The following is a 24538-nucleotide window of genomic DNA, read 5'->3' as shown; positions in this document are numbered from 1 at the left end:
CAGAACCTGGAAAAAAGTTTTCCTAGTTGTCTATTCTAAGCCTAAGTGTCAAATAATGCAAAAGAATCTCTAAAACAAAAAATCCTTCTCTCTCTCTCCGAATATATACATATATATATATACGTGTGTGTGTGTGGGGTGCACGTGCGCACCCACACCCACATACTTTTTCATCTTTCAAGTCAGGGAAATTTTTTTTTTAATGATTTTTATCCTCTTCCTAATACCCCTTTAGTGACAAGTATCACTAAAGAGGTATTAGGAAGAGGATAAAAATCTTAAGAAAATTTCCATCCCTACAGAAAATGATGTCCTTTATACCTAGTTCGTTTTGCTACTTGTACACACACTGCTATACAGGCTACAATACACTACTGTATTATGGATGAGCTTGTCATTCATTATATTAATGGATGGCTATCTCCTTGTTCAAAATTATTTTGCCTAAAATAAAATACCATTTACTTACATGTTTCAAACACTGTACTTCAGAAAGAAGTAAAGGATTAACTCTCTATTTAAAATTTCAAAAGCAATGAGTCTTTCAAGTCTGTTATCTCCAAAGACTCTACTAACAAAAAGATTGCTGTAAGAGAAACAAATTCACAATTTGGAAAGAAACTAAGCATTCCTGATTCACACTAGGATCCTTCTAAGACTTAGGAAATAATCACTTCCACTGGGTAGAAGTTTTTGTATCATTTAGGAACCTCTTAAGATCGGGTACATAATGTCAATCTAAGGCCTAATATGACCTATTCAAAAAATGTTTATAAAGTGTGTTTGGATTTATATAATAAATTTGGACATTTCAGCCCCATAATAGTTTTTAATTAAGGGGAAATTTCAAAGATATCTTTACATATACTTTCCTCTTAAACAAAAGGCTTCAACAAAAAAAAAAAGTTGATTTAAATTGCAAATTACAACTATAATTTAAATTATTTTAACAATTAAGTGCATAATCCAGCCATTCTAGAGAGCAATTTGGAACTATGCCCAAAGGGCTATAAAACTGTGCATACCCTTTGACCCAGCAATAGTACTTCTAGGGCTGTATCCCAAAGAGATCATAAAAATGGGAAAAAGACCCACATGTACAAAAATATTTATAGTAGCTCTTTTTGTGGTGGCAAAGAATTGGAAATTGAGGGAATGTCCATCAATTGGGGAATGGCTGAACAAGTTGTGGTATATGAATGTAATGGAATACTATTGTGCTACAAGAAATGATGAGCAGGTAGACTTTAGAAAAACCTGAAAAAACTTATATGAACTGATGCAGAGTGAAATGAGCAGGACCAGAACACTGTACACAGTAATAGCCACACTGTGAGATGACTGACTTTGACAGATTTAGCTCTTCTCAGCAATGCAAGCATCTAAGACCACTCCAAAAGACTCATGATGGAAAATGCTATCCACATCCAGAGAAAGAACTTAGGAGTCTGAACACAGGTGGAAATATATATTTGCTCTCCTTTTCTTTTGTTGTTTTGTTTTGTTTCTTCTTTCTCATGGTTCCTCCCAATAGCTCTAATTCTTTACATCATGACTAATGTTAAAATATGCTTAATATGAATGTATAATTAGAGCCTGTATCAGATTGCATGCCACGTTGGGGAGGGGAGAGGAGAGGGGAGAAATTTAAAACTCAAAAACTTATGGATGTGAATGTTGAAAACTAAAACTAAATAACTATTTAAAAAAATTAAATGCATACTAAATTTAAAACAATAGTAATACAACTACCCTGCCTGTCTGTATCTACTTATGAACTGCTCTCTTCTGTGTATTTTTTAAATGTTTCATTGATGTTTTTTTCTCATCACTTACTACTCACCCATTCCCCCCACCCATAACTCTACCCCAACCCATAAATAAAAGCCTTTCCTTTTAATAAGCATAGTCAAGCAAAATATATTCACTCAAAGACCTTATCTAAAAACATACTTGTCACTTAGACCTAGAAATCAGTCACTTCTCTGCCAAGAGCATGCTTCGCCATCAGTCCTGTGGAGTCAGCATCAGTCATTAATTCTTTCAAAGATATTTTCTTGTATACTGTGGTAGTCATAATTCTAGCTCTATTTTCTTCATTCTGCATCACTTTACACCAGAGTTCCCAGGTTTCTCTGAATGCTTTCTTAAGGCACAATAATATTCCATTCCATCATTTGCCCAGCCATTCTCTAATTAATGGTCACCCACTTTGCTATAACAAAGTGTTGCTCTAAATGTTTTTATACATATGGGTAATTTCCCTCTGTTTAGTGATATCACTGAAGTATATACTGTGTCTATATTGCTAGAGGAAAGAGTATATATCCAGTTTAGTGACTTTTGGGGCAGAATTCCAAACTACTTTCCAAGAATGACTAGACTACTTCACAATTAGTAGAACTGTGATTTCTGCTGTGAACAGCAGATCACCAATCTGATGAGTGTGAGTTAGAAACACAGAGTGGTTTTAATTTGTATTTCTCCATTAGTGATTTGGAGAACTTTTTCATGTGGATATAGATAGCTTGGATTTCTTTTGAGACCTGCCTGTTCATATACTTTGGACAGCTATCAATTTAGAGAATAGTTCTTATTCTGATAAACTTAAAATGAATGAATAAAGCATCTTACTAAATGCTTACTATGAGCAAAGCACTATGGTAAGTGTTAGGAATACAAATAGAAAAATAAAACAGTAAGTAAAGTAGGAAATCAATTCCTTGTATATCTAGGAAATAAGACTTCTAAGAGAAACTTGCTGCAAGAACTGTTTTCCCAGTTCACTACTCTCCTTCTAATAACAGCCACATTGGGTTGGGTTTTTTTGTGCAAAAGCTTTTTAGTTTTATATAACCAAAACTTTTACCTTCTGTCATATTCTCTATTGCTTATTTGTTCATGAACTCTTCCCCTATCCACAGATCCAAGAGGACACTTCTTCCTTGCTCCACTATTTTGTTTATGATGTGAGCATTTATGCTAATGCAGCTAAGATAGCACAGTGGATAGAGTGCTGGACCTGAAGTCAGGAAGATCTGAGTTCAGAGCCAGCCTCAGACACTAGGTGCGCAACCCTGGGCAAGTCACCCTAAGCTTCTTCAGCTGTAAAATGGAGATAATAATAGCATTGACCTCCCAGCGTTGAGGATCAAATGAAATAATATTAGTAAAGTACTTTGCAAACTTGAAGGCACTATATGTAAAAAGTATTCTAGCTATCATTGTCATCATTGTCATGATTACATATAGAGCTAATCTTGGTATATGGTGTGAGAGGTTGGTTTAAACCTAATTTCCAATTGACTGACTTCAAGTTTTTGGTCAAATAATGAGTGTTTACTCCAGTAATCAGGAGGGTCTTTGTGTTTGATGAACATTAGCTACAAAGTTTATTTATTCTGCATATTGCTAAACTAATTTGTTTCACTGACTGACTTCTCAATTTTTAAAAAAGTACCAAATAGCTTCGATGATGTTTTATAGTACAGTTTGAGATCTGACATTGCCCTCTTCTTTCCAATTTTTAAATTATTTTTTATTATTTCCCTTGAAATTCCTGCCCTTTTATTCCTCATTTAAATTTTGCCATTATCTTTCCTCATTCGATAATATAACCCTTTGGTAATATGATTGGTATAACACTAAATCATAAATCAACTTAGGTAGTATCATCATTTTTACTATCTTAGCATACTCCAACTATGAGCAATTAATCTTTCCAATTATTTAAGTCTTATACTTCTAAAGAGTATTTTATAATTGGAAAGCAGCCTGGAATAAACGAGGTTTAGGTCAACATCTTATACTACTGAATATGTAAATTAATTTAGGGTAATATTGTTGTTTTTATTATATTGGCTTAACCTACCTGCTATAAATTGAAGTAGAACCAGGAAAATAATGTATACAATGACCAAAACAAGGTAAATTAATTGAAAAACAAAACAATGGAAATTGTATGCTACAAAATAATAATTGGTTGTGATATATGGACCAAGGTTAGCTCCAAAGAAGATATGAGAAAATACCTTTCCCTTCCCCACGTCTTTTCAAAGGTAGGCAACCATGGGATTGAAATACTGCAAATAACATCAGACTTTTTTGATATGTTGGTTAGTTTTACAGAACTTTTAAAAAATTTCTTCCTTTTTTTTATTCTTTATCATAGCAACAGTTCTCTGAGAGCATATAGGGAAGCATATAGTAAAAAATGTGATATAAAAAAGATATCAATTAAAATGTACATATTTTTTAAAAGTGTTTTGTAGTTGTAATCCTGTAATTATTCTGTGCATCTTGGTAAGTAGACTGCCAGATATTTATACATTCAATAGCTATTTTGAATGGAATTTATTTTTATATCTCTTCTTGCTGAGTTTTTGTTGGTAGTATACAGAAAGGCTGATAATTTCTTTGGGTTTGTTTTACAGCCTGCTATTTAGGTGAAGTTAATATTTTAACTAATTTTGGTTGAATCTCTCATGTTCTCTAAGTAAATGATTTTATCACCTATAAAAAACAATAATTTTATTTCTTCTTTGCTTATGTTCATTCTCTTAGTTTCTTTATCTTGTTTACTGCAATAGCTAGTACTTCTAGAAAAATATCAAATAACAGTGGTGACAAACATCCTTGTTTTACCCATAATTTTTCATTTTTAAATAAAACTACTGATTTCTATATTATTTGAACTGATAGAAGTATTGAATTTACAATCCCAACTCACCTATATTTAACTTTAGAATATGTTTGGAAACTTACACTTTAATGTGCCTATTAATGTTTAAGAACATACTTCAAATAAAATAAGGGCAGACTGTAAATATGTAATTGAGGAAGAATTGCAAAACTGAAGTTTCCCTATCTTGCTCTACTCCTTCTTTCCTGCAGGCCAAATCATTCTGAGAAATAACAGTTATTCTCTGTCTCACAATAATAACATTTTACAGTTTACAAAACATTTAGCTTACTACCCTTAAGTAAATAATGCCATTTTACAGATAAGTAAATCAAGTCTCTAAGAAGTTCAGAGACTTGGTCAAACACAGCTAGTAAGTGTCAGACCTAGGATTTAAACATCAGAGCCCAGACAAAATCCTGCACTTTTCATACTACATCAAATTTCCTCCACATAATCAGTCAGTCAATAAGCACTTATTAAGTACTGTTATGTACCAGGTATTATGCTAAGCTCTGGGAATAGAAAGAAAGAAGAGATTCCTTGCCTGGAGAAGCCCACAATCTAATGGGATAAACAACAAGCAAACAAATACGTACAAAGAAGATATATAAAGGATAAACAGAAAATAGCTAACAGACAGAAGGCACTAAAATTAAAAGGGATTGGGACAGGTTTCCAGAAGAAGGTGGGATTTTAACTGGGACTTGAAAGAAGCCAGGGAAACCAAGAGGAAGAGATGAGGATGGACAGCATTCCAGGTATGACAGCAGCCAAAAATAAAATGCCCAGAGCTCTGAGAGAGAGAGAGAGAGAGAGAGAGAGAGAGAGAGAGAGAGAGAGAGAGAGAGAGAAAGAGAGAGAATCTTGTTTATGGAATACCAGGAGGTCAGTGTATCTGGTGGGGAGAAAAGGATGTAAGAAGACTGGAAAAACAGGAGGGGACTAGGCCTTTGAATGTCAAATAGAGGATTTTATACTTCATCCCAGAGGTTATAGGGAATCACTACAGTTTTATTGAGTATGGAGGTGACAAAGTCAGATTAGAACTTCAAGAAAACCACTTTGGTGGCTAAATGGAGAATGCACTGAAGGTAAACTGCCTTTTCTTAAAACTTTCTTCAGCAGATAAACTAGGTTTCAAAGGGCATCCAGACTGAGCCCTAGTATGCAGACCAAAAAAAGAAAAAAATAGAGGGTATATTAAATGTTAACAAAGCAAGTACAAAATATCTCAATTAATTGGAATATTCTGGAAATTAGAGTTTAGATTAACAGTCTAACAAGAAAATTGTTTTACTTCAAACTTCTGTGACTGAAAATTTCTATAAAATATATTAAGACCCTTTTTTTCTTATTACTACATATGACATAATGAACACACTCAATCCTTCTATAATAATTAAGAATTTCATAGTTCCCCAATGAGTCATTATTATAAACATCAATGACAATGACAGTTCAGTAATAACAGTAACTCACATTTATATGGCACTTTCCATTTTGCAATTCACTTTTCTCACAACTGTGAAGCAGACAGTCAAAGCATTATTACTCCTACTTTATAGATTGTAAAACAAAGGTTAGTGGTTTCTCCAAGATCTTTAAACTAGGTAGAGCTAGGACTCCAAAGGAAGCCTCTCAAGTCCAAAGCTCTTTCTACTTGCCTCTCCCCAAAGATATGACCTGAAAGAGCATTAATTTAAATCAACAAAGACCTGAAAAAAAAAGTTTTCATTAACAGAAGGTTCTGAGCTGAGTTCTCATTAAGTGAAATTTGTCTGTGGTATAACATAATAACAGATGCTACCCAAACTAGAAAGCTTTTTTTAAGGAGACTTGCCAGGGTCTAGGTTCCTTTCCATCCTGCCAAGGGCCAAGACCACATTCTTCTAGAACCATTTGACGAGTTTCCCTAATGCAGAGATGAGGACTGTGAATATTTCCAACTCAGTTGAGAGGATTATAGTAGATAAGACTTCTGAGTACTGAAAGCTAAGTACTCTAATGTTCAGCACAAGTTAAGTTTTATATTCCATCTTAAATGTTCTTTATAAATATTAACATTTAATTATCCAATACTTAGATATTAACATACTATATTATTATAAGTTGTGTATTAATATACCATGTATATTATATATATATAATATATAGTAACATATGTTTATATTAATTTGTTGGCATTCACAAAACTCTTAGTCTATTTCAAATTCCCTTTGTAGTTGACTATTTTGTTACATACACTCTTAAAATCTCCTCACTCTACTTTTTTCCCCTTCACCTTTAAATGTATTTTCCTTTATCTTTCAACCCAGGATATGTGATTCTATATTAGTTACATCATGCATAACAAAACAAAAAGGTTTTCTATTAATAATTTGCCCAACTATAACATTCCAGTTGTTTTATTTTCTCCAATAACGCTACATTTAGCCAATTAAAAATATATTTTAATAGAAAACAAAAGTTTGTTAATACATTAATACAAGTTGCCTTAAATTCCTGAACCATTTATATACTCCCATTCGAGACAAGGCTTTTGTTAAATGAACAAAGTCAATATTTACTTGAATAGGCACCAGATTTAGAGCATCCCCCATTTCCCTCTATTGTCACTGAGAGTAAATTCAGGCTGAAATGACTCAGGGATCTATGTAGAAGGGTCAACTAGGGATGTCTTTGAGTCAACCTACCTATTAGGAGTAAAGAAGATAATTATGAAAGGAAAGCCAAAAGTTTCCCTTGGAGTCAGGGCAACCGTCTGAACTTATTTTTAAGATTAAAAAGATGTAAATTGTGTGTACATCATCTATCTATAAAATAATAACATTCCCTGGCAAACTTGCAGAAGAGACATTTAAAATTTAGTCTTCTTTCATTCATTCTTCCACTCCTTATCCTAGTATGCTCTTTAACTCCAAACCCTGAAAAGTAACCAGTGACCTCCACGTGCCCAAGGATGTGCAAAGCTTGAAAGAAGCACACTACTGAGACCTAGGCTTTTCTGGCAGTGCACCACAAGCTACAAAACGATCCTTTCTCTTAAAATTCCCCTTCCTAAACTCAATTAACAAATGTTTGTGGACATATGATACCATCAACGACTAGCATAATACTCTATAGGTTACTGGAAACAAAAATAACAATGAAACAGTCTCAGTCTTGAAAAGACATTTTTATTTAAAGGTATGGATACATTTGAACATATAAGTATGACAGTAGAAGGTAATGTTGAGAGAAGTAACAGATATCACAGTCAGCAAAGACTTACTTCATAGAAGACAGAGTGCTGAGCTAAGCCTTGAAAGAAAATAATGACTCTAATAGGTAGGGATGAGGGGAGTTCATTCCAGGCATGAGAAATAGCTTTAGTGGGAGAAAATAACATAGTGGGAGATGGTAGGTTAGGGAACAGTAGTATGCTTTGGATGGAACAAATTGTATATAAGGGAATCATATGACAAAGCTGGAAAGGAAGGTAGGTACCAAATTGTGCTTTAAATCCTAGGTTAGGGAATTTGTATTTTATCTTTAGAGGTGACAGGGAGTGATAGAAGGCTAGGAGTTTAACATGGTAAGATCTATGTCTTAGGAAGGTACTATTTTGTGGAGAATGGATTGGAAAGAGGCAAAGTAGGACAGAAAGATTGATTAGGAGGCTATTGAGGAAAGTGGTGATAAGAACCTAAACTAGAAAGATCTAGATAAATATGAGGTATTGTGGAAATTTAAAAAAAAGGAGGCCTTGGCAACTGATTTGGGGAGGCTGTGGGAGAAGAATCAAGGGTGGAAGACAGAAAAATGCATTATTGGTAGAACAAAGAACTGGTCCAATAATTCTGAAAAAATAATTTGGAATCATTCAAAAAAAATCTGTATTGTTCACACCCTTTGAACTCACTACTTGGAATGTAAACCAACAAAGTCAAAGATTACCTACATACAAAAATATTCATAGGAGTACTTCTTGTGATAGCAAAAGAAGAAAAGAAAAAAGTGGGTGATCATCACCTGGAGGAATCGATCAACAAACTGTAATATATGAATGCAATGGAATATTTTTGCACTATAAGAATGGATGAATATCAGAAATTCAGAAAAATACTAGAAGAGGTACACAAACTGATGCTGATCAAAGAAAGCAAAACTAGTATATTCATAATGGCTATAATAGCTTAAATGAAAACAACATTAAAAAGAACTCACCTCAGATAAAAGGCAATGATCAAGACTGGCTCTAGGGTATAGATAATACAAACCTTCCTCTTCTTAGTATAGAGGTATAGAGAAAAGAACTAATTGCACAGCTAAAGGTAGAGAGAAAAGGGGACTATGGGTACTAACTGGTACATATGCTATTAGATATAGTACCTATGCTGATCTTTTTGACCATGGGGGGGGGGGGACAGGGGACAAATATGCAGAGGTAAAATATTGGGAAATATCTGTGGTGTAAAAAAATACCACCAAAAATATTTGGTTTTCAACAAGTAATGAATGACTCCAAGGTTATAAACCTGGCTGAGAGAATAATGCCTTCAACTGAAAAAAGAAAGTCTGTAGGACCTGAGAGTTTAGATGGGATGAGGCAGAACAAGGAGGGGCCTGGAAATGATGAGCTCCAATTTAAACAAGTTGAATTTAAGACACCGAGAGTGTGGTCTAGCAAGAAATAACTGAACATGGCAGGCAAAAAAACCCAAACAAAACAAAACAAAAAAAAGCAAAATGAATATAATTGTAATTCAGAAACTGTAGCTTAATAAATTCATGTTATTTCATATAATTTTTCCTCTCATTTTATTTGATATTTTTCCTGAACAAAAGATGATTCAGCTCTTTCTCTAAAAGATCTCCCTAAAATCCCATTATTTATTTAAATCACTTAAAAACTAAAGCAATCAAGAGGCTGCTAGGTGGCACAGTGGATAGAGCACTAGCCCTGGACCTGAGTTAAAATCTAGCCTCAGACACATGATACTAGCTAGCTGTGTGACCCTGGGCAAGTCACTTAACCCCAATTGCCTCACCAAAAAAACAAAACTAAACTAAAGCAATCTCAAGATAACTTGAATTTGATTACACATATTGAGCCATTTTGTAATTTAAGTTGGACCTATTTTATAACTGTTATTGTTATTATTTAATGGGAAAGGAATTAAACAGTCTTTTTTTTTCCTTCCAAAGTGATATGTGTTGGGCAGCTAGATGGCGCAGGGGATACAGCACTGGCCCTGAAGTCAGGAGGACCTGAGTTCAAATCCGTTCTCAGACCAAACACTTGATACTCACTAGCTGTGTGACCCTGGGCAAGTCACTTAACCACAATTGCCTAAAAAGAGCAACAACAACAACAACAACAACAAAACCAAAGTGGTATGTGTTTATAGCGACACCATGAATGACAATGACCATTTCTCACAATTTCCCAGATGACTCAAACTTAATAAAATATTAAGTATCCTATTAAATATAAGTATCCCATTAAATGATAAAGACAAAAAAAAAGAAGAAGAAAAGGTGAGAAGAATACTCTGTTGCTGCTTAGGTTAACAAGACAACTAAAAAGAATAAGTATAATCTGAATGATACAGTGTACATCCTGCTCCTGAAGGTTCTCTTATGAATCATTTTGAAAAGTCAAGCTACATTTCTTCATGTATTTTCCTTCAATTTCTCCTACTAGGTATTCATAAACTGTTTCCTACATTCATACTTGTTACTCTACCTAAGCTCTAGCCAAGGATTCAAGATAGATAAAAGTCAGTTTTTCTAGTAACATGTCAATTTTGTCATTGGAAAAAGATCTCAAATTTAGTACCAAGAGCTAGGTTAATGTGTGATTCTTAATACACTCAGATCCCTTTTCTGCCACTCTCACTGCAATGGAAGACTACCACAGGACTAAGAGTCATCTTGAATTTTTCTCTTAAGTTATTATTGCCAAAATGTTCCTTACCAAGAGGCCAACTCCTCCACATTTAGCTAAAATACTCTAGAAAGTAGACATGATCTGTTATCAGAAGTAAACTCCAGCCAAGTAGTTTACAGTCGTATTATAGCCTGGTAGACCACTCTCTTCATGGGTTGCTGTGATCAAACAAATTCATCCCTTCTGGACAACCTCCAGATAATGAGCCTCTCCCAGTTAATCTATATAAGTCATTTAATGACAGTTCCTTGCCAAACATATCCTTGAAGTATTTCCAACATGGTAAAATCTGTTAAGAGTGTGTGCTCCTCTGGCCCCATCCGAGAACTTGGCCACAATGAAGAACCTGACTTTTATAACAAACTTTTTTTGCCAAAGGACAATAGAGCTGCCACATCTGGACTTTTTTTAATCATAGTCCAGGATGTACCTACATGTGAAAGTGAAAATAGTACCAAAGAAAACAAAGATGAGAGACACAAGTAAACTACATTAACACAAATATACACAGACAATTCATGCTAGAACCAAAACAATTTTGAGGCATTAAAGAATTGGTTTTTAAGGTATCTCAAAGAGGGGAAAATATGAGGACATAAAAAGTACCCCAAAAAAAGTGATCAAAAGAATATCAAGAATTACTCATTCATATACCTATTTTCAAATTTACAAAATCTAAGAGAATCATCTATACAAGTATCAAGAGCACCTTTGAAAAGGTATGAGAAGGGAACAGCAAATGATAACTCTAATGAGAATCACACTTTACACAACTAACTGAAAAGTGTAAAGAATTTAAAATCCCACTGCATTTACTGTATTATTGATAACTATAGCAAAAAAAATTGACTTAGCAGAGCAACATACCACCTTAGAGGTTTTCTCCTTCAACAAGGAGTCTCCCATTCACATTATGCCAAAATCACACAAGAGTCTGTGAAAAGGGCATCAAAATGGATAACTCTGAGATACAAATGCTTGCCAACAGTGTTTGCTATTGTTATGAAAAAGTCCAGGCCGGAGTCCAAAAGGAAAAGGGATTCTCTATAGATGGTGTGGGCCGTCAGGCATTCCTATTTATAGATGACACTGTGCTGACTGCACCATTTTTGTCTTTATATTTTCAGGATTTAGCACAGTGCCTGGCACATAATAGGCACTTAATAAATTATTGCTGAATTGAATCAAGCTTTGGGACACTACAGTCTCCTAAATTAGATTCACAGTCACTCAAAAGAGTTTAATCTAACTATCCACAAAGAAAAACTAAGCAGAAAAATAAAAACAATGAAAAATAGCTAGCATTTGCATAGCATTTTAAGCTTTGCAAGGGGCTTTCACATATTATCTCATTTGATCCTCACAAACAACCCTGGAAGGTAGGTGTTATTATTATCCCTGCTTTGCAGATGAGGAAGTTGAGGCAAATAGAAGATGAGTGATTTTCACAGAGCCACACCACTAGTAACTGTCTGAAGCAGGAGTTCAATGAAGGTCTTCCTGACTCCAGGTCCAAGACTTTATCCACTATGCCAACTAACCGCCGCCTGGAATGTTTATTATCCAAACTATCACATGCAGTTAAACTGACAATCCACAGAGTTTTTCCATTAGTAAACAAAACTAGGAAAAACACAGCAAATGGACAATGAGCTGGGCCTAGAACGGAACAGAAGGAAGACAGTTAAATTTCCTTAGGGAAACTGCACAATTCTCTTAATGCACCAATACTTTTCTCTGAAATAAAAGCCCATCTCTTTTTAACAATATTCTTCTAGCAAGGTTGTATGAATGGAAGTCATGGAATACTATATGGCAATCTCTAAAGAACTAAAGTTGAAGGCCTTGCAAAGGGCAATAATGAAGCTCATAGTGGATGAGAATAGGCTGCAATGCAATACAAATGAGAAATTACACAGTAGTAGTCATATTTAGTCTGTCATCAAAAAAATGCATGACTAGAAAAAAGATGGGCCAGTCATCTTGCAAAGGAGAACAATAACTAATGGTCAGCTTGCACATTCCATTAGTATCCATACAATGTCAAAGGACAAAAGGATGGCCCTCAACATGTTGAGTGGAGCTCAAATGGCAAATATACCATTATTAACAGTAATAATAGCTAGCATGTTTATAGGACACAGACAAGAACAACACAGGATGGGCAATCAAGAATGAACTTCAACTTGTAGCAGGTTGAGAGAGTAGTCTCATCAATGAGATCACTGGAGAGCTAAAATATAGACATAAGCTCCAGTTGAACAAGCAAATATTTAAAATGTGTTTGCTTTGTACAATATAGTTATTGGAGATACAAATATAAAAATGACGCAGGCCCTGCCCTCAAGGAGCTTATAGTCTAGTAAGGGAATACAAAATGTTCACCAATAAGCAAATACAGGAGAGAGACAAAGTAAAGACACAGTGACTTGGGTAGGGGCTGGGCAGGCACTAGCAATTGAAGCATCAGGAAAAGCATCAAAGATAGCACTTGAACTGAGCCTTGAAGGGGAACTATTGGTCCACAAAAGTGAAGAGGGACAACATTTCATACTGGGAGAGAACCTGTGCAATTGCACAAGAGGCAGGAGAGGAAATGTCATGTTTGCAAAATAAGATGTCAGTTTTCTGGGCTATGGAGCTCAAGAAAGGAAGTTATGTATAATCACAAGCCAAAAAGCTAAGACTGGAACCAGAATGTAAAGTCTTAAAGGCAAAAGAGAGCCCCTAAAGTTTCAAGACCTGGGCTTTAGAAATATTGATTGAACTACTGTGTTATAAGAAATGATGGGGGGCAGAGCCAAGATAGCAGAGTGAAAGCAGTGACTTGCTTAAGCTCTCCCCCAAACCCCTCCAAATACTCATAAAAAATGGCTCTAAACAAATTCTGAAGCAGCAGAATCCACAAAAAGACAGAGTGAAACAAATTTCCAGCACAAGACAACCTGGATGATTGATCAGAAAGGTGTATCACCCCAGGCTGGGAGCGCAGTGCAGCGCGGCATGGGCGCACAGGCCGCAACAAACCTGGAGCAGACCTCAGAGGACTGAATCGTGGGCAGCTGTGGAGGTTTCTAGACTCCTCAACCCACTAATGCCAAAGACAACTTAGAAGGTCAGTGGAAAAAGTCTGTTTCTGTTGGTGCTGAGAAAGGAAGGCGGGGTTTCAGTTTCATTCCCCAAGAGCGTGATGGGGGGGGGGCAGCTGCTTCCCGAGCTTCCAGCCCACAGACTGAGGGGGAATCCAGTGGCTGATCAGAGAGGCATGACAGGTATCTCTTTGCCAGTGCTGCAGCAGGAATCTCTTGCTTTGCCAGCGTTTAGATCTGGGTCACAGTTCTGGGCAGCAGTGCTGGGGTGAGGAAGAGCACTGGTGAGGAGGAGTGCTGGCGTGGTGGAGCTTGTAGTGGCTGTGGAGAGAAACCCCTCCTCACAGTTACAGGACAGAAAGGAATACTTGTGGTCACAGGCCAGAAAAGGAGTAAACACATCGGCCCTTATCATACCACCTTGGAAGAACTGAAAATTTATAGGTCCCTACAAGTATCTCTGAAAACAGATGTACAAACCCCTGAAGCTTGGGACAGTACATTCTCCACATTGGAAGCAGACTCTTACCTTAACAAAGAGTTTAAAACTCAAGTAATTGGCCAGGATCATGAGCAAGCAGTGCAAAAAGAGTCAGACTATATTCTTTGGTGACAAAGAAGATCAAAACATACAACCAGAAGAAGACAACAAAGTCAAAGCTCCTACATCCAAAGCCTCCAAGAAAAATATGAATCAGTCCCAGGCCTTGGAAGAGCTCAAAAGGGATTTTGAGAAGCAAGTAAGGGAAGTAGAGGAAAAACTGGGAAGAGAAATGAGAGTGATGCAAGAAAATCATGAAAAACAAGTCAACAGCTTGCTAAAGGAGACCCAAACAAATACTGAAGAAATAACACCTTAAAAAATAGCCTAACCCAAATGGCAAAAGAGGTCCAAAAAGCCAATGAGGAGAAAAATGCCCTAAAAAGAAAAATTGGCCAAATGGAAAAGGAAGTCCAAAAGACTACTGAAGAAAATACTTCCTTAAAAATTAGAATAGAGCAATTGGAAGCTAGTGACTTTATGAGAAATCAAGACACTGTAAAACAAATCCAAAAGAATGAAAAATTAGAAAACAATGTGAAATATCTCATTGGAAAAACAACTGACCTGGAAAATAGATCCAGGAGAGAGAATTTAAAAATTATTGGACTATCTGAAAGCCATGATCAAAAATAGAGCCCAGACATCATCTTTCAAGAAATTATCAAGGAAAACTGCCCTGATATTCTAGAACCAGAGGGCAAAATAGAAATTGAAAGAATCCACAGATCTCCTCCTGAAAGAGATCCCCAAAGGAAAACTCCTAGGAATATAATAGCCAAATTCCAGAGTTCCCAGGTCAAGGAGAAAATATTACAAGCTGCCAGAAGGAAACAATTCAAGTACTGTGGAAACACAATCAGGATAACACAAGATTTAGCAGCTTCTACATTAAAGGACCGCAGGGCATGGAATATAATATTCCGGAGGGCAAAGGAGATAGGATTACAACCAAGAATCACCTACCCAGCAAAACTGAGTATAATCCTTCAGGGGAAAAAATGGTCATTCAGTGAAATAGAGGACTTTCAAGCATTCCTGATGAAAAGACCAGAGCTGAATAGAAAATTTGACTTTCAAATACAGGTGGAACATGAAGAGGTAAACAGGAAAGAGAAATCATAAGAGACTTATTAAGATTGAACTGTTTACATTCCTGCATGGAAAGATGATATTTATAACTATGAGACCTTTGTCAGTATTAGGGTAGTTGGAGGAAAAAAATTATATGTATGTAGATAGATAGATAGATAGAAAAAAAAGAAGAAGAAATGATGAACAGGATGACTTCAGAAAAACCTGGAAAGACTTGTATGGTCTGATGCTGAATGAAGTGAGCAGAACCAGGACAACATTGTACATAGTAACAGCCACATTGTGTGATGACTAATATTGATAAATTTAGACCTTCTCAGCAATACAAGGATCTAAGACATCTCCAAACGCCTCATGATGGAAAATCTATCCACATCCAAAGAAAGAACTATGGAGTTTGAATGCAGATCAAAGCATACTATTTGCTATTTTTTTTTCTTCTGTTGTGTTTTGTTTCCTTTTTCTGGTGGTTCCTCCTCTTGGTTCTAATTCTTCCTTACAATATCACTAATGTGAAAACATGTTTAATAGGAATGTATATGTATAGCCTATATCAGATTTTTCGCCGTCTTGGGGAGGGAGGTGGGAAGAGAGGGGAAGAAAAATTTAAAACTCAAAAGCTCATGGAAGTGATTGTTGATAATTCAAAATAAATTTTTTTTAAAAAAGAAATATTGATTTAACATGTGGATAGATGGACAGGAGAGAGGAAAGACTGGTTTCAAGTTAGGAGGACCAGTTAGGAGGCTATGACAATAGCCCAAACAAGAAGCCATGAAACAAGAGACACATCTGACTACTTACTCCCTTCTCTGAAAACATCTTTCTTGTTTGTCTCCATGCAATAGCTTTATCTTATTGCCTATGTCAAGTTAATCCCTATCCCTTAAAACCCAATTCAAATACAACAACTTCTTTCATGAAACCTTCCTCTACCTCTCCAGTTAGTAACAACTTTCTCTCCTTGTGATTTAACAAAGCACTTTGTTTTGTGTTTCTCTAATGTAGTTATCAAGCATTTTATATCAGTTATTTAGGTAAGGTGTTAAGTTTTAGGAAGGCAGAGACTGTCTTTTCTAAACTACTGCCTCTCCCTAATGTCTACCTGGGTGTTCTGTACACAAGATTTATGTAAAAAATATTTGTTGAATTGAATTGAAACTGTCCTTTCCAAGGCAAGTAAAGGGTTAAATTAAAAGGTGCTATTGACTTAAAAATGAAAAATTCACCATGGAAGTGGAAAAAGAAAACTAGTCAGTGCATATGCTGCTATATACCTAACCAAATACTTCTCAACTTCTGTCATTCTCTAACCATTCTTAAGCAGGAAGTACAGGATTGTGGGTCCATGATGTGCCAAAACCCAGTGAGAAGCTTCAAACAATAAACCAGAACTAAAATAAATGATGGTGTCCCATGGACCCATAATTCTTAAGCCCCAAATCAAAAATATGAAAGGAAAAGGAATTACATTATTTTCTTTCTCTGTATCACTCACACAAACACAACTACATTCTTTCAAAACTGTCTTCTTTAAACATCAAGTAATTGCTGAAAAAAACACTTAAAAATTTTTAAAAATCCACTTAACCTTGCTACTGATAGCTATGTAAACAGCTGGTCTTTTGTAAATAAAAGTTCAGAAGATAGGAACCCATCCATATAAAACTCAGAATAAAATATTGGTGGGAGGGGGAGGAATATAAGGTAAGCGTCTTTTGTAATTTGATCAAAAGAACACCAATTTCATTCTACAGTACCAACCAGTTCTCTATTATAATAGCAAAAATATTTTCACACAGGAAATATTTGTAACTGTGAGTAGCACTACCCTTCCTCTTCAGTTACTAAAAAATTTAATTCCTTAAATTGCAAAACCAAAATTAGCAGAATCACTAAGTGATATGTATTGTTCTAAAGATAATCCAAGTGAAAAAACATAAGATTCAAATTCTGAAAACAAACAAAACTTAAAATAAGCTCTTAAATAAATGCTACTTACATAACACCTTGTAGGACTTTCTGGGGATCAGGGTCAAATAGCCTGTCAACATAGTGGCGACTGCTAGCTGTCACTTCCTAGAAAGTAGAGGAAAAAATGATAGCTGAAGCCATGCAAATGACAAGTTCACAAAATTATTCATAATACTAAATATCTGAAAAGATAGTGGTATTAATATTTCAAAAATACTGTTGCTACTACCTACCAAATAAGTATGCTCCAACTAACATCCAATTCCAATGTATCTTCCTGATGTTAAATGACCCCAAATTTTTAAAGGCTAGGTAATAATCCAAGCACAAGCTCTAATAGGCCCTACACCAAATGAGAAAAACTTTAATTATTTTGAGAGGCTTGTGACCAGATTGTTGGTTTTAAGAGGTTCCAGCACTTCATCTTCCTGTGCAGGGTGTTCAGGGTATGTATCTCACATTAGTAGAGAGTATACTTATGATTAAATGAGGGCTCATTTGAAGACTCTAAGTACATAACACTTAACTGATGATCTTCTCTCAAGTATATCAAAACAATGAAGCAGAAAATAATTTAGATAATGCTGACTAAAAGAACACTATTTTCTTAAAAAAACACCTATTTTATTATTTCTATTATGATTAATATAATTTTACTATAAATTTATTTTATCATTTCTAAAAAAACTTTTTTATTATTTCAAAAATAAGATGAAATTTACAACTCATTGATAGCTCAGATTTGGTAGGATATTTGGGGAAATGAAAATTCCCAATTAAATGATAAAATATAAAATGAGAAGTTCTAATTATAGAGATAGGAAAATTTTGCAAATACTTTACTTGCCCCAAGTAGGATAATCAGGCAATATCTGTGTAAACAAACAACTTTCTCACTAATCACAGAAAGTGGGAATAGACTTAATAGTAAACTCTGCTGCCTTTAACCTGTTTAAAATGGATTACCTATTATAGTATTTCATTTAAGTATGTATGAATTCCTGGATGACACTGGACAAGTCACAGCATCTCTGAGTCAGTTTCTTCTTCTATAAAACTGGGGATAATAATACATGTAACCTATATCCACCAGCGGGTTGCTGTGAGACTCAAATGTGACCTCCACATAAACTGCATTTTGAACTCCAGAGTACTGCATAAGCATCAGGTATTTTTAAAAATTATTATTATAGTTACAAGATATATTATAAGTTAAAGTGAAGAATAATAAAAATTAAATGTTTGGGTATTAGTCTAACATTAGACATATGAGACTTAAATAAAGAAGAAAACCATCTACCTTTACTGGCAGAATCAACTGAAAGAGATACCTTGCTCTTTGCTAGGAAGAGTAAATTGCATAAGAATGACATTATTCTAGAAGTTTACAGATTTAAAACACTAGCAGCTAAAATTCCAGTAGAACATTTTATGTAAACAAAATGACAGCAAAATGTATATGGAAAAATTAGTGAGCAAAAATGCCAGAGTATTTTAGGAAATAGGTTTGTTTTTTTTAAAAAGAGCAAACTGGTAGGGAAGAAACTTCCATATTCTGAAATATTTTACTATTATTTTATATGTTAGAAAATTAAATAATAATTAAAATTAAAATTTAATTTAGAAAATTAAATAATTACTTAATTTTTAAAAGAACAGAAAGAGACCACTGAAACATAGATTTTAGAAATTTCTTAATCTTTTTTATGTTTTTGGATCTATGCTATAAACCTGATAAAATCACATAGGAGGGAAAGGAATTTCAATAAATGCTACAGGGCAAATTAGATAACAATAGGAAGAAAAATAAACTTAGATCCATACTGCACACAATAACCTCAATGGATGAACAGATGAATTAAATAGCCTGTTTGGGTTTTTTGCACTTATAAAACCAGAAGAAAACAGGTCAATATACTTCACCTAAATTTTGAGCAGGAAAATATTATGCTAGACTACATTTGGTAAATTGCACAATGCTTTCAATGATCCCATACTTACATACAGGGTTTCTTCCCTGTCACAAAAGCCCATTTTGTTAATACCATTATTCTGATGCTACAAGTCATGGCACTAAAATTACAAACGACTCAAAGGACAAAGCAAAGATTTCTGTTTCCAATAATCATTAGGATTTCAACAGGTTAGAGAGATCCCAGCTCTGTCACTTACTATCTACATGAATTTGAGTAAGTCACTTCACTTCTCCTGGACTTGGTTTCTTCATTTCAAACATATCCAAAAAAGAACTCATTATCTTTCCCCAAACCCATCCCCTCCCTAATTTCCCTCTTCTTGTCCCCAATACCATCCTTCCCATTGCTTTGCTTGGCAAATATGGTGTTCTCCTGGATTCCTCCCTCTCTCCCCATATCCAGTTTTCAAATCTCGTCCTTTCTATCTCTACAACATCTCTCAACATGTCCCCTTCTTTCCACTCAGAGCCACTTTTTGCCTGGATTATGCAATAGTCTCCTAATTTATTTCCTTGACTCAAGTCTTTTTCCTCTCTAATCAATCTTCCACACATCTGCCAGAGTAATTTTTAGTCTGACCATGTCACAAGTCTGGATAGTTAAGTGGCACAAAGGATAGAGTTCAGGGCTTGAAGTCAGAAAGACTGATCTTCCTGAGTTCAAATCCAGCCTTGAACACTTAAGTAGCTTTGTGACCCAAGGTAAATCACTTAACCCTGTTTGCCTCTCGTTTCTTCATCTGTAAAATGAACTGGAGAAGGAAATGACAAACTATTCCAGTATCTTTGCCAAGAAAACCCCAAAAAGGGTCATGAAGAGTCTGACAAGACTGAACAACAGCAAAATGTCACAACCCTACTCAAAAAACTCAAATGGCTATTCACTCAAGGGTAGGGCCAAATACAATTCCTCAGTCACTTGAGGCCTTTCATAATCTGGATCCAACTTACAGGCTTATTATACACTATTTACTTTCACACACTCTAAATAGCCAAATTGGCCTGTTTGGCCCTCTTCACATGCAACATGCCATCTCCTGTCTCCTCACCTTGGCATTGGTCGCTGTTCCTCCTCCTCCATGTACAAAATTCAATCCCTACTTACTTATGCCTCTTAGCACCCACAGTTTCTTTTGAGAGACAGCTTAAATAAGCGAAACCTTTACTGAATATCACAATTGCTAGTGTCACCTCTCAAAAAATAACTTGTATTTATTTGTTCACACTGACACAGGATTCAAACAAGTGGAAATGAAAAGGGTGAGCATTTTGGGCTGGGGGGATAGCCAGTGCAAGGGCAAAGACACAGGAGACAGTGTGACAGAGTATGGGGGAAAGTATAGCCCAATCCTAGTGTAAGTATATAGGTAAGTAAAATATAGGAAGACTGGAAAGATTGGAAGGCCTTAAGCTATAAATGTTATATATGTCATCTCCTCTGAGAGACTGTAAGTTCCCTGAAGGCAGGGATTGTTTCAATTTTTTGTCTTTGCATTTCCAACCACAGTGCCAGGAAAAGAGTGCTTAGTAAATGCTTGATCATTGATTTAACATATGGGAACTTTACCTTTTCCACCTCCTTGGGGTATATGCCTAGTAGTGGTAATGTTGGATGAGGGTATGTATAGTTTATTGACTTTTTTAGTATAATGTTTTTCAAAATGATTGGACCAATTTATGGTTCCACCAACACCTCATTAACGTGCCTATCATTGGAAAAAGCTTTAAAGGTCATCTAGTACAACTTCCCATCCAATTCAAAAATCTTTCCTATCCTGGATATACAGCCATATAGCAATCATAAAAAATAAAGGAAGAGCCCTGTATTATAAACTATAGATTTGTTTTTGCCCCAATAGGCAGAAGCTCTGTAATAAAGGTTTCTCACTGTAACTAAAATAACCCACGTAATGTTGCAATCAAGCATGTATTGTATCCTAAATGCAAATTCTCTAGAATCCTTTGATTAAGGATTTTTCACTGTCACTTTGACACTTCTCTAAGATAATAATTAATTGCATTATCAGCTTGCAACTCTCACTCCTTAAATTCCAATGTATGTCCTTATTGTCTCGTATTTGTTGTTAGTAACATTAGGGCTGTCTTGATCCATAATACCAAGAAGTTATACTCTGAAATCAACATTTAGTTCAGGCTTTTGCCTTTAAAAGAAAAAAATTAGGAGGTGAGAAGAGGGTCTAATTAATTTCTAATGTGGATAAAAGATAACAAGAATCAACAGCTTTAGGGGGCAGCTAGGTGACGCAGTAGTTACAGCACCAGCACTGGATTCAGGAGGACGTGAGTTCAATTATGGCCTCAGACACATAACACTTACTAACTTTGTGACCCTGGGCAAGGCACTTAACCCCACGGCCTAGCAAAAAAAAAAAAAAAAAAGAATCAACAGCTTTAATTCTATAATCAAGAAGACACCTCAAAAGTCATGAAGTACAAACTCTCACTCCAAACAGAAATCCTCTAGAACAGAGGTCTCAAAATTTACTTATAAATTATATACATACACTACTGTACTAAAATATAAACCGTATATAAAAATATAAAATTTAAGAGGAAAAGATAAAGATAAAATAACATTTAATCCTACAGTCAAGAGGGAACTCCTAGAGCTTACATAGCAAGAGAGTAATATGATCAGACCTACACCTTAGGAAGATCACTGGCAGCTACAGGGAAGATGAATTGGAGAGAGAAGTTAACTTAGGCAGAGAAACCATTAGGAAGCCACATCCAGTCATCTTGTGATAACGGCCTGAACTAGGGTGGCGGACTCTGAGTAGAGAGATAAAGGCCCACATGAGTGAGGCAGTTGTAAAACCAACAACCCTGGCAATTGATAGATATGTGGGATGGGAGGAGAGAAAGTAAAGTTGACATTGAGGTTTTGCAAACCTAGATTACTGGAAGGATGGTGGTGACTTCAAGAATAATAGGTTATTTTGGAAGATGGATGGATTGTGTGTGGGGAGAAGAGAGGGGAAGATAATGTAAGGACAGCTCTGATCCAGATCATAATGCATCCATTCCCGCTCATGCTGTCTGACTCATTGTTCCACAGAGGCAGCCTTCCAAGAGGTTCCTGCCATTGTCCCTAGGTGATGTAGGGAGAGAGATTGGAGGCGGGGTAGAATTTGCCCAATGGCACCTTTAGTGGTTAGTTTATATCATAACTTCCCTAAGGATCTGACAACTGATTCAGAAAGGCGAAGGTTGAAAGGTTGTTCAGTAGAGGCAAGGAATCAAATGGTAAGGTGTTATGGAATATGGGTAGGGTTATGTTGGAGACAAGCCCTATGACTGACTATAAAGTGGGTGTGATCTGTCTTCCCTTGAATTGATGGTGATCAACCCTTGGAATCAGGTCACAGGCCCACAGGGGTAACCCCATGATCCTACTACAAAGACCAGTGCAATGGAACACTTCTGGCAAGATCTTCTTTCAGCCTGAACTCTTTCAGTGATCAGGAAGAACTCAGTATTTGCTTAGCAACCCATTTCATTTTTGGATAGCTCTGACAAGTGGGAAAGTTTTACATATTTAGAGGCAGTTTGGTGGCACAGGGGATAGAGCACTGAGCCTGGAGTCAGAAATATTTGAATTCAAATCCAGCCTCAGACACTTTTAGTTGTGTGACCCTGGACATTTAGTCTCTGTCTGCCTCAGTTTCCTCAACTATAAAATGGAGATAATAACAGCATGTACCTCACAGGGTTTTTTTGAGGATCAAATGAGATAACTGTAAAGCACTTAGCACAGTGCCTAGCATGTAGTAGGCATTATATAAATGCTTATTCCCGACCCCTCTCCCCCAAATTATAAAGCCAAAATTTCCACTCACTGATCTTGTTTCTGCATTGTAGAGAAACAAAGAATAACTACATCTTCCAGATATCTTCCAGTTATGCACTCATAACATTTGAAAATAGCCAAAGGGTCATCCTGTTACTCCTAGATTTCCTCTTTCTCCCTTACCAGGAAGATAGAAGATTTAAGCTTTTTGCCTTCCCTTCCCAACAAACAAGTATACTTTTAGCACTGCTAGTTAATATTCATTAAAACTCAAGTTGTTATTTATAATATTATACTACAAAACTATAACTATGGCCTAATCATATTAACAGTATTTTCAGGGAATGTGACGACTTCCATTGGGTGCCACTTTGTGTGTGTATGAAATATGCAGTCAAGTAAAACAAATCCACACACTAGTCATATCTGAAAACATCATTCTGTACCCAGAGTTCACCTTTCTCTGTTAATGTTTCATTAATAGTACTCAAGAATCATGGTTGGTCATCGCAATGATCAGAGAGACTAACTCTCCTAGTTGTTTTTCTGTACAATGTTGTTATTTTATAAATTGTCCTCCTAATTCTACTCACATCAATCTGCACCAGTTCATAAAAGTCTTCTCAGATTTGTCTCAACCATTTCTTTTGTCATTTCTTATAATATTCCATTACTTTCACATACCATCATTTGTTCAGTCATTCTCCAATTGATTGGACACCTCCTTAGTTTCCAGTTCTTTGCCACTAGAAAAAGAGGGCAGCCATAATCTTTCAAAAAACAAATTTAAGACAGCTTTTGTAAGCCAGACTTTCAGGCACCTTAAAGTCTTAAGTAACTCTCTCTCTCTCTCTCTCTCTCACTCACACACACACACACACACGCTTTAGAATTCCATGGAAAAATAAATCTCTATTTCAAAAATACCTCATTTGGAAATAAAAAGTACTATGCTGTAGACATCTCATCACCCTTTCAAGCACCAATAATAACTTTCTGATCCCAAAGCTTAAGTAAGAATAAAGAGTAATTTAAGCACACTCAGGCATAGGAACCTTTTGACCTGCTTCATTTCCTCCCTGGCCCAGTTTGCTTCTCCTTAAGCAACAGGTGTTCTCTCCCTACTTCCCCCCCCCACTGCCCTACTCTCCCCACTCCTCCACCCTCCCTACTCCCCCATCCCAATTTGAACACCTGACTGGCATAACCCATTGCAGCTCAGAACTTCTGAGTTGAAGAGATCTACTAGCCTTAAAGGCCTCTCCAGTAGTGGGGATTACAAGCATTGTGTGTCAACATGCCAGAAACAGGGGTTGTATGTTATCTAAATTTTGTATTTTCCCTAGCTCCTAAACACAGTACTCTACAATTAAATTCAAGGAGCATTTCTAAGTACCTACCAGATGTAAGCATTGCTTAATGTTTGGTAAATAAGTT

General features: G+C 35.8%; 1 protein-coding gene across 6 annotated transcripts in view; it reads right to left on the bottom strand.

Moving 5' to 3' along the window:
• ARMC8 (armadillo repeat containing 8) overlaps nucleotides 1–24538 on the bottom strand; it is a 137148-nt gene that overhangs the window by 99279 nt on the left and 13331 nt on the right. For 5 of the 6 annotated variants that reach the window (XR_002324425.2, XM_020986114.2, XM_020986112.2 and 2 more), the window contains exon 2: nucleotides 17344–17420. The exons of the other annotated variant lie outside the window; for it this stretch is intronic. Coding sequence is in view for 4 of the 5 variants with exons in the window: in XM_020986114.2 (XP_020841773.1) it covers nucleotides 17344–17420 (77 nt within the window). In the remaining variant the exon portion in view is untranslated. The remainder of the gene's footprint in view (nucleotides 1–17343; nucleotides 17421–24538) is intronic. 6 annotated transcript variants of the gene reach the window in all.

This window comes from Phascolarctos cinereus, unplaced genomic scaffold, assembly GCF_003287225.1.
Source record: "Phascolarctos cinereus isolate Bilbo 61053 unplaced genomic scaffold, phaCin_HiC Scaffold_726;HRSCAF=1367, whole genome shotgun sequence".
Lineage (NCBI taxonomy): Eukaryota > Metazoa > Chordata > Mammalia > Diprotodontia > Phascolarctidae > Phascolarctos > Phascolarctos cinereus.
This window is presented reverse-complemented; position numbering and strand designations above follow the sequence as displayed.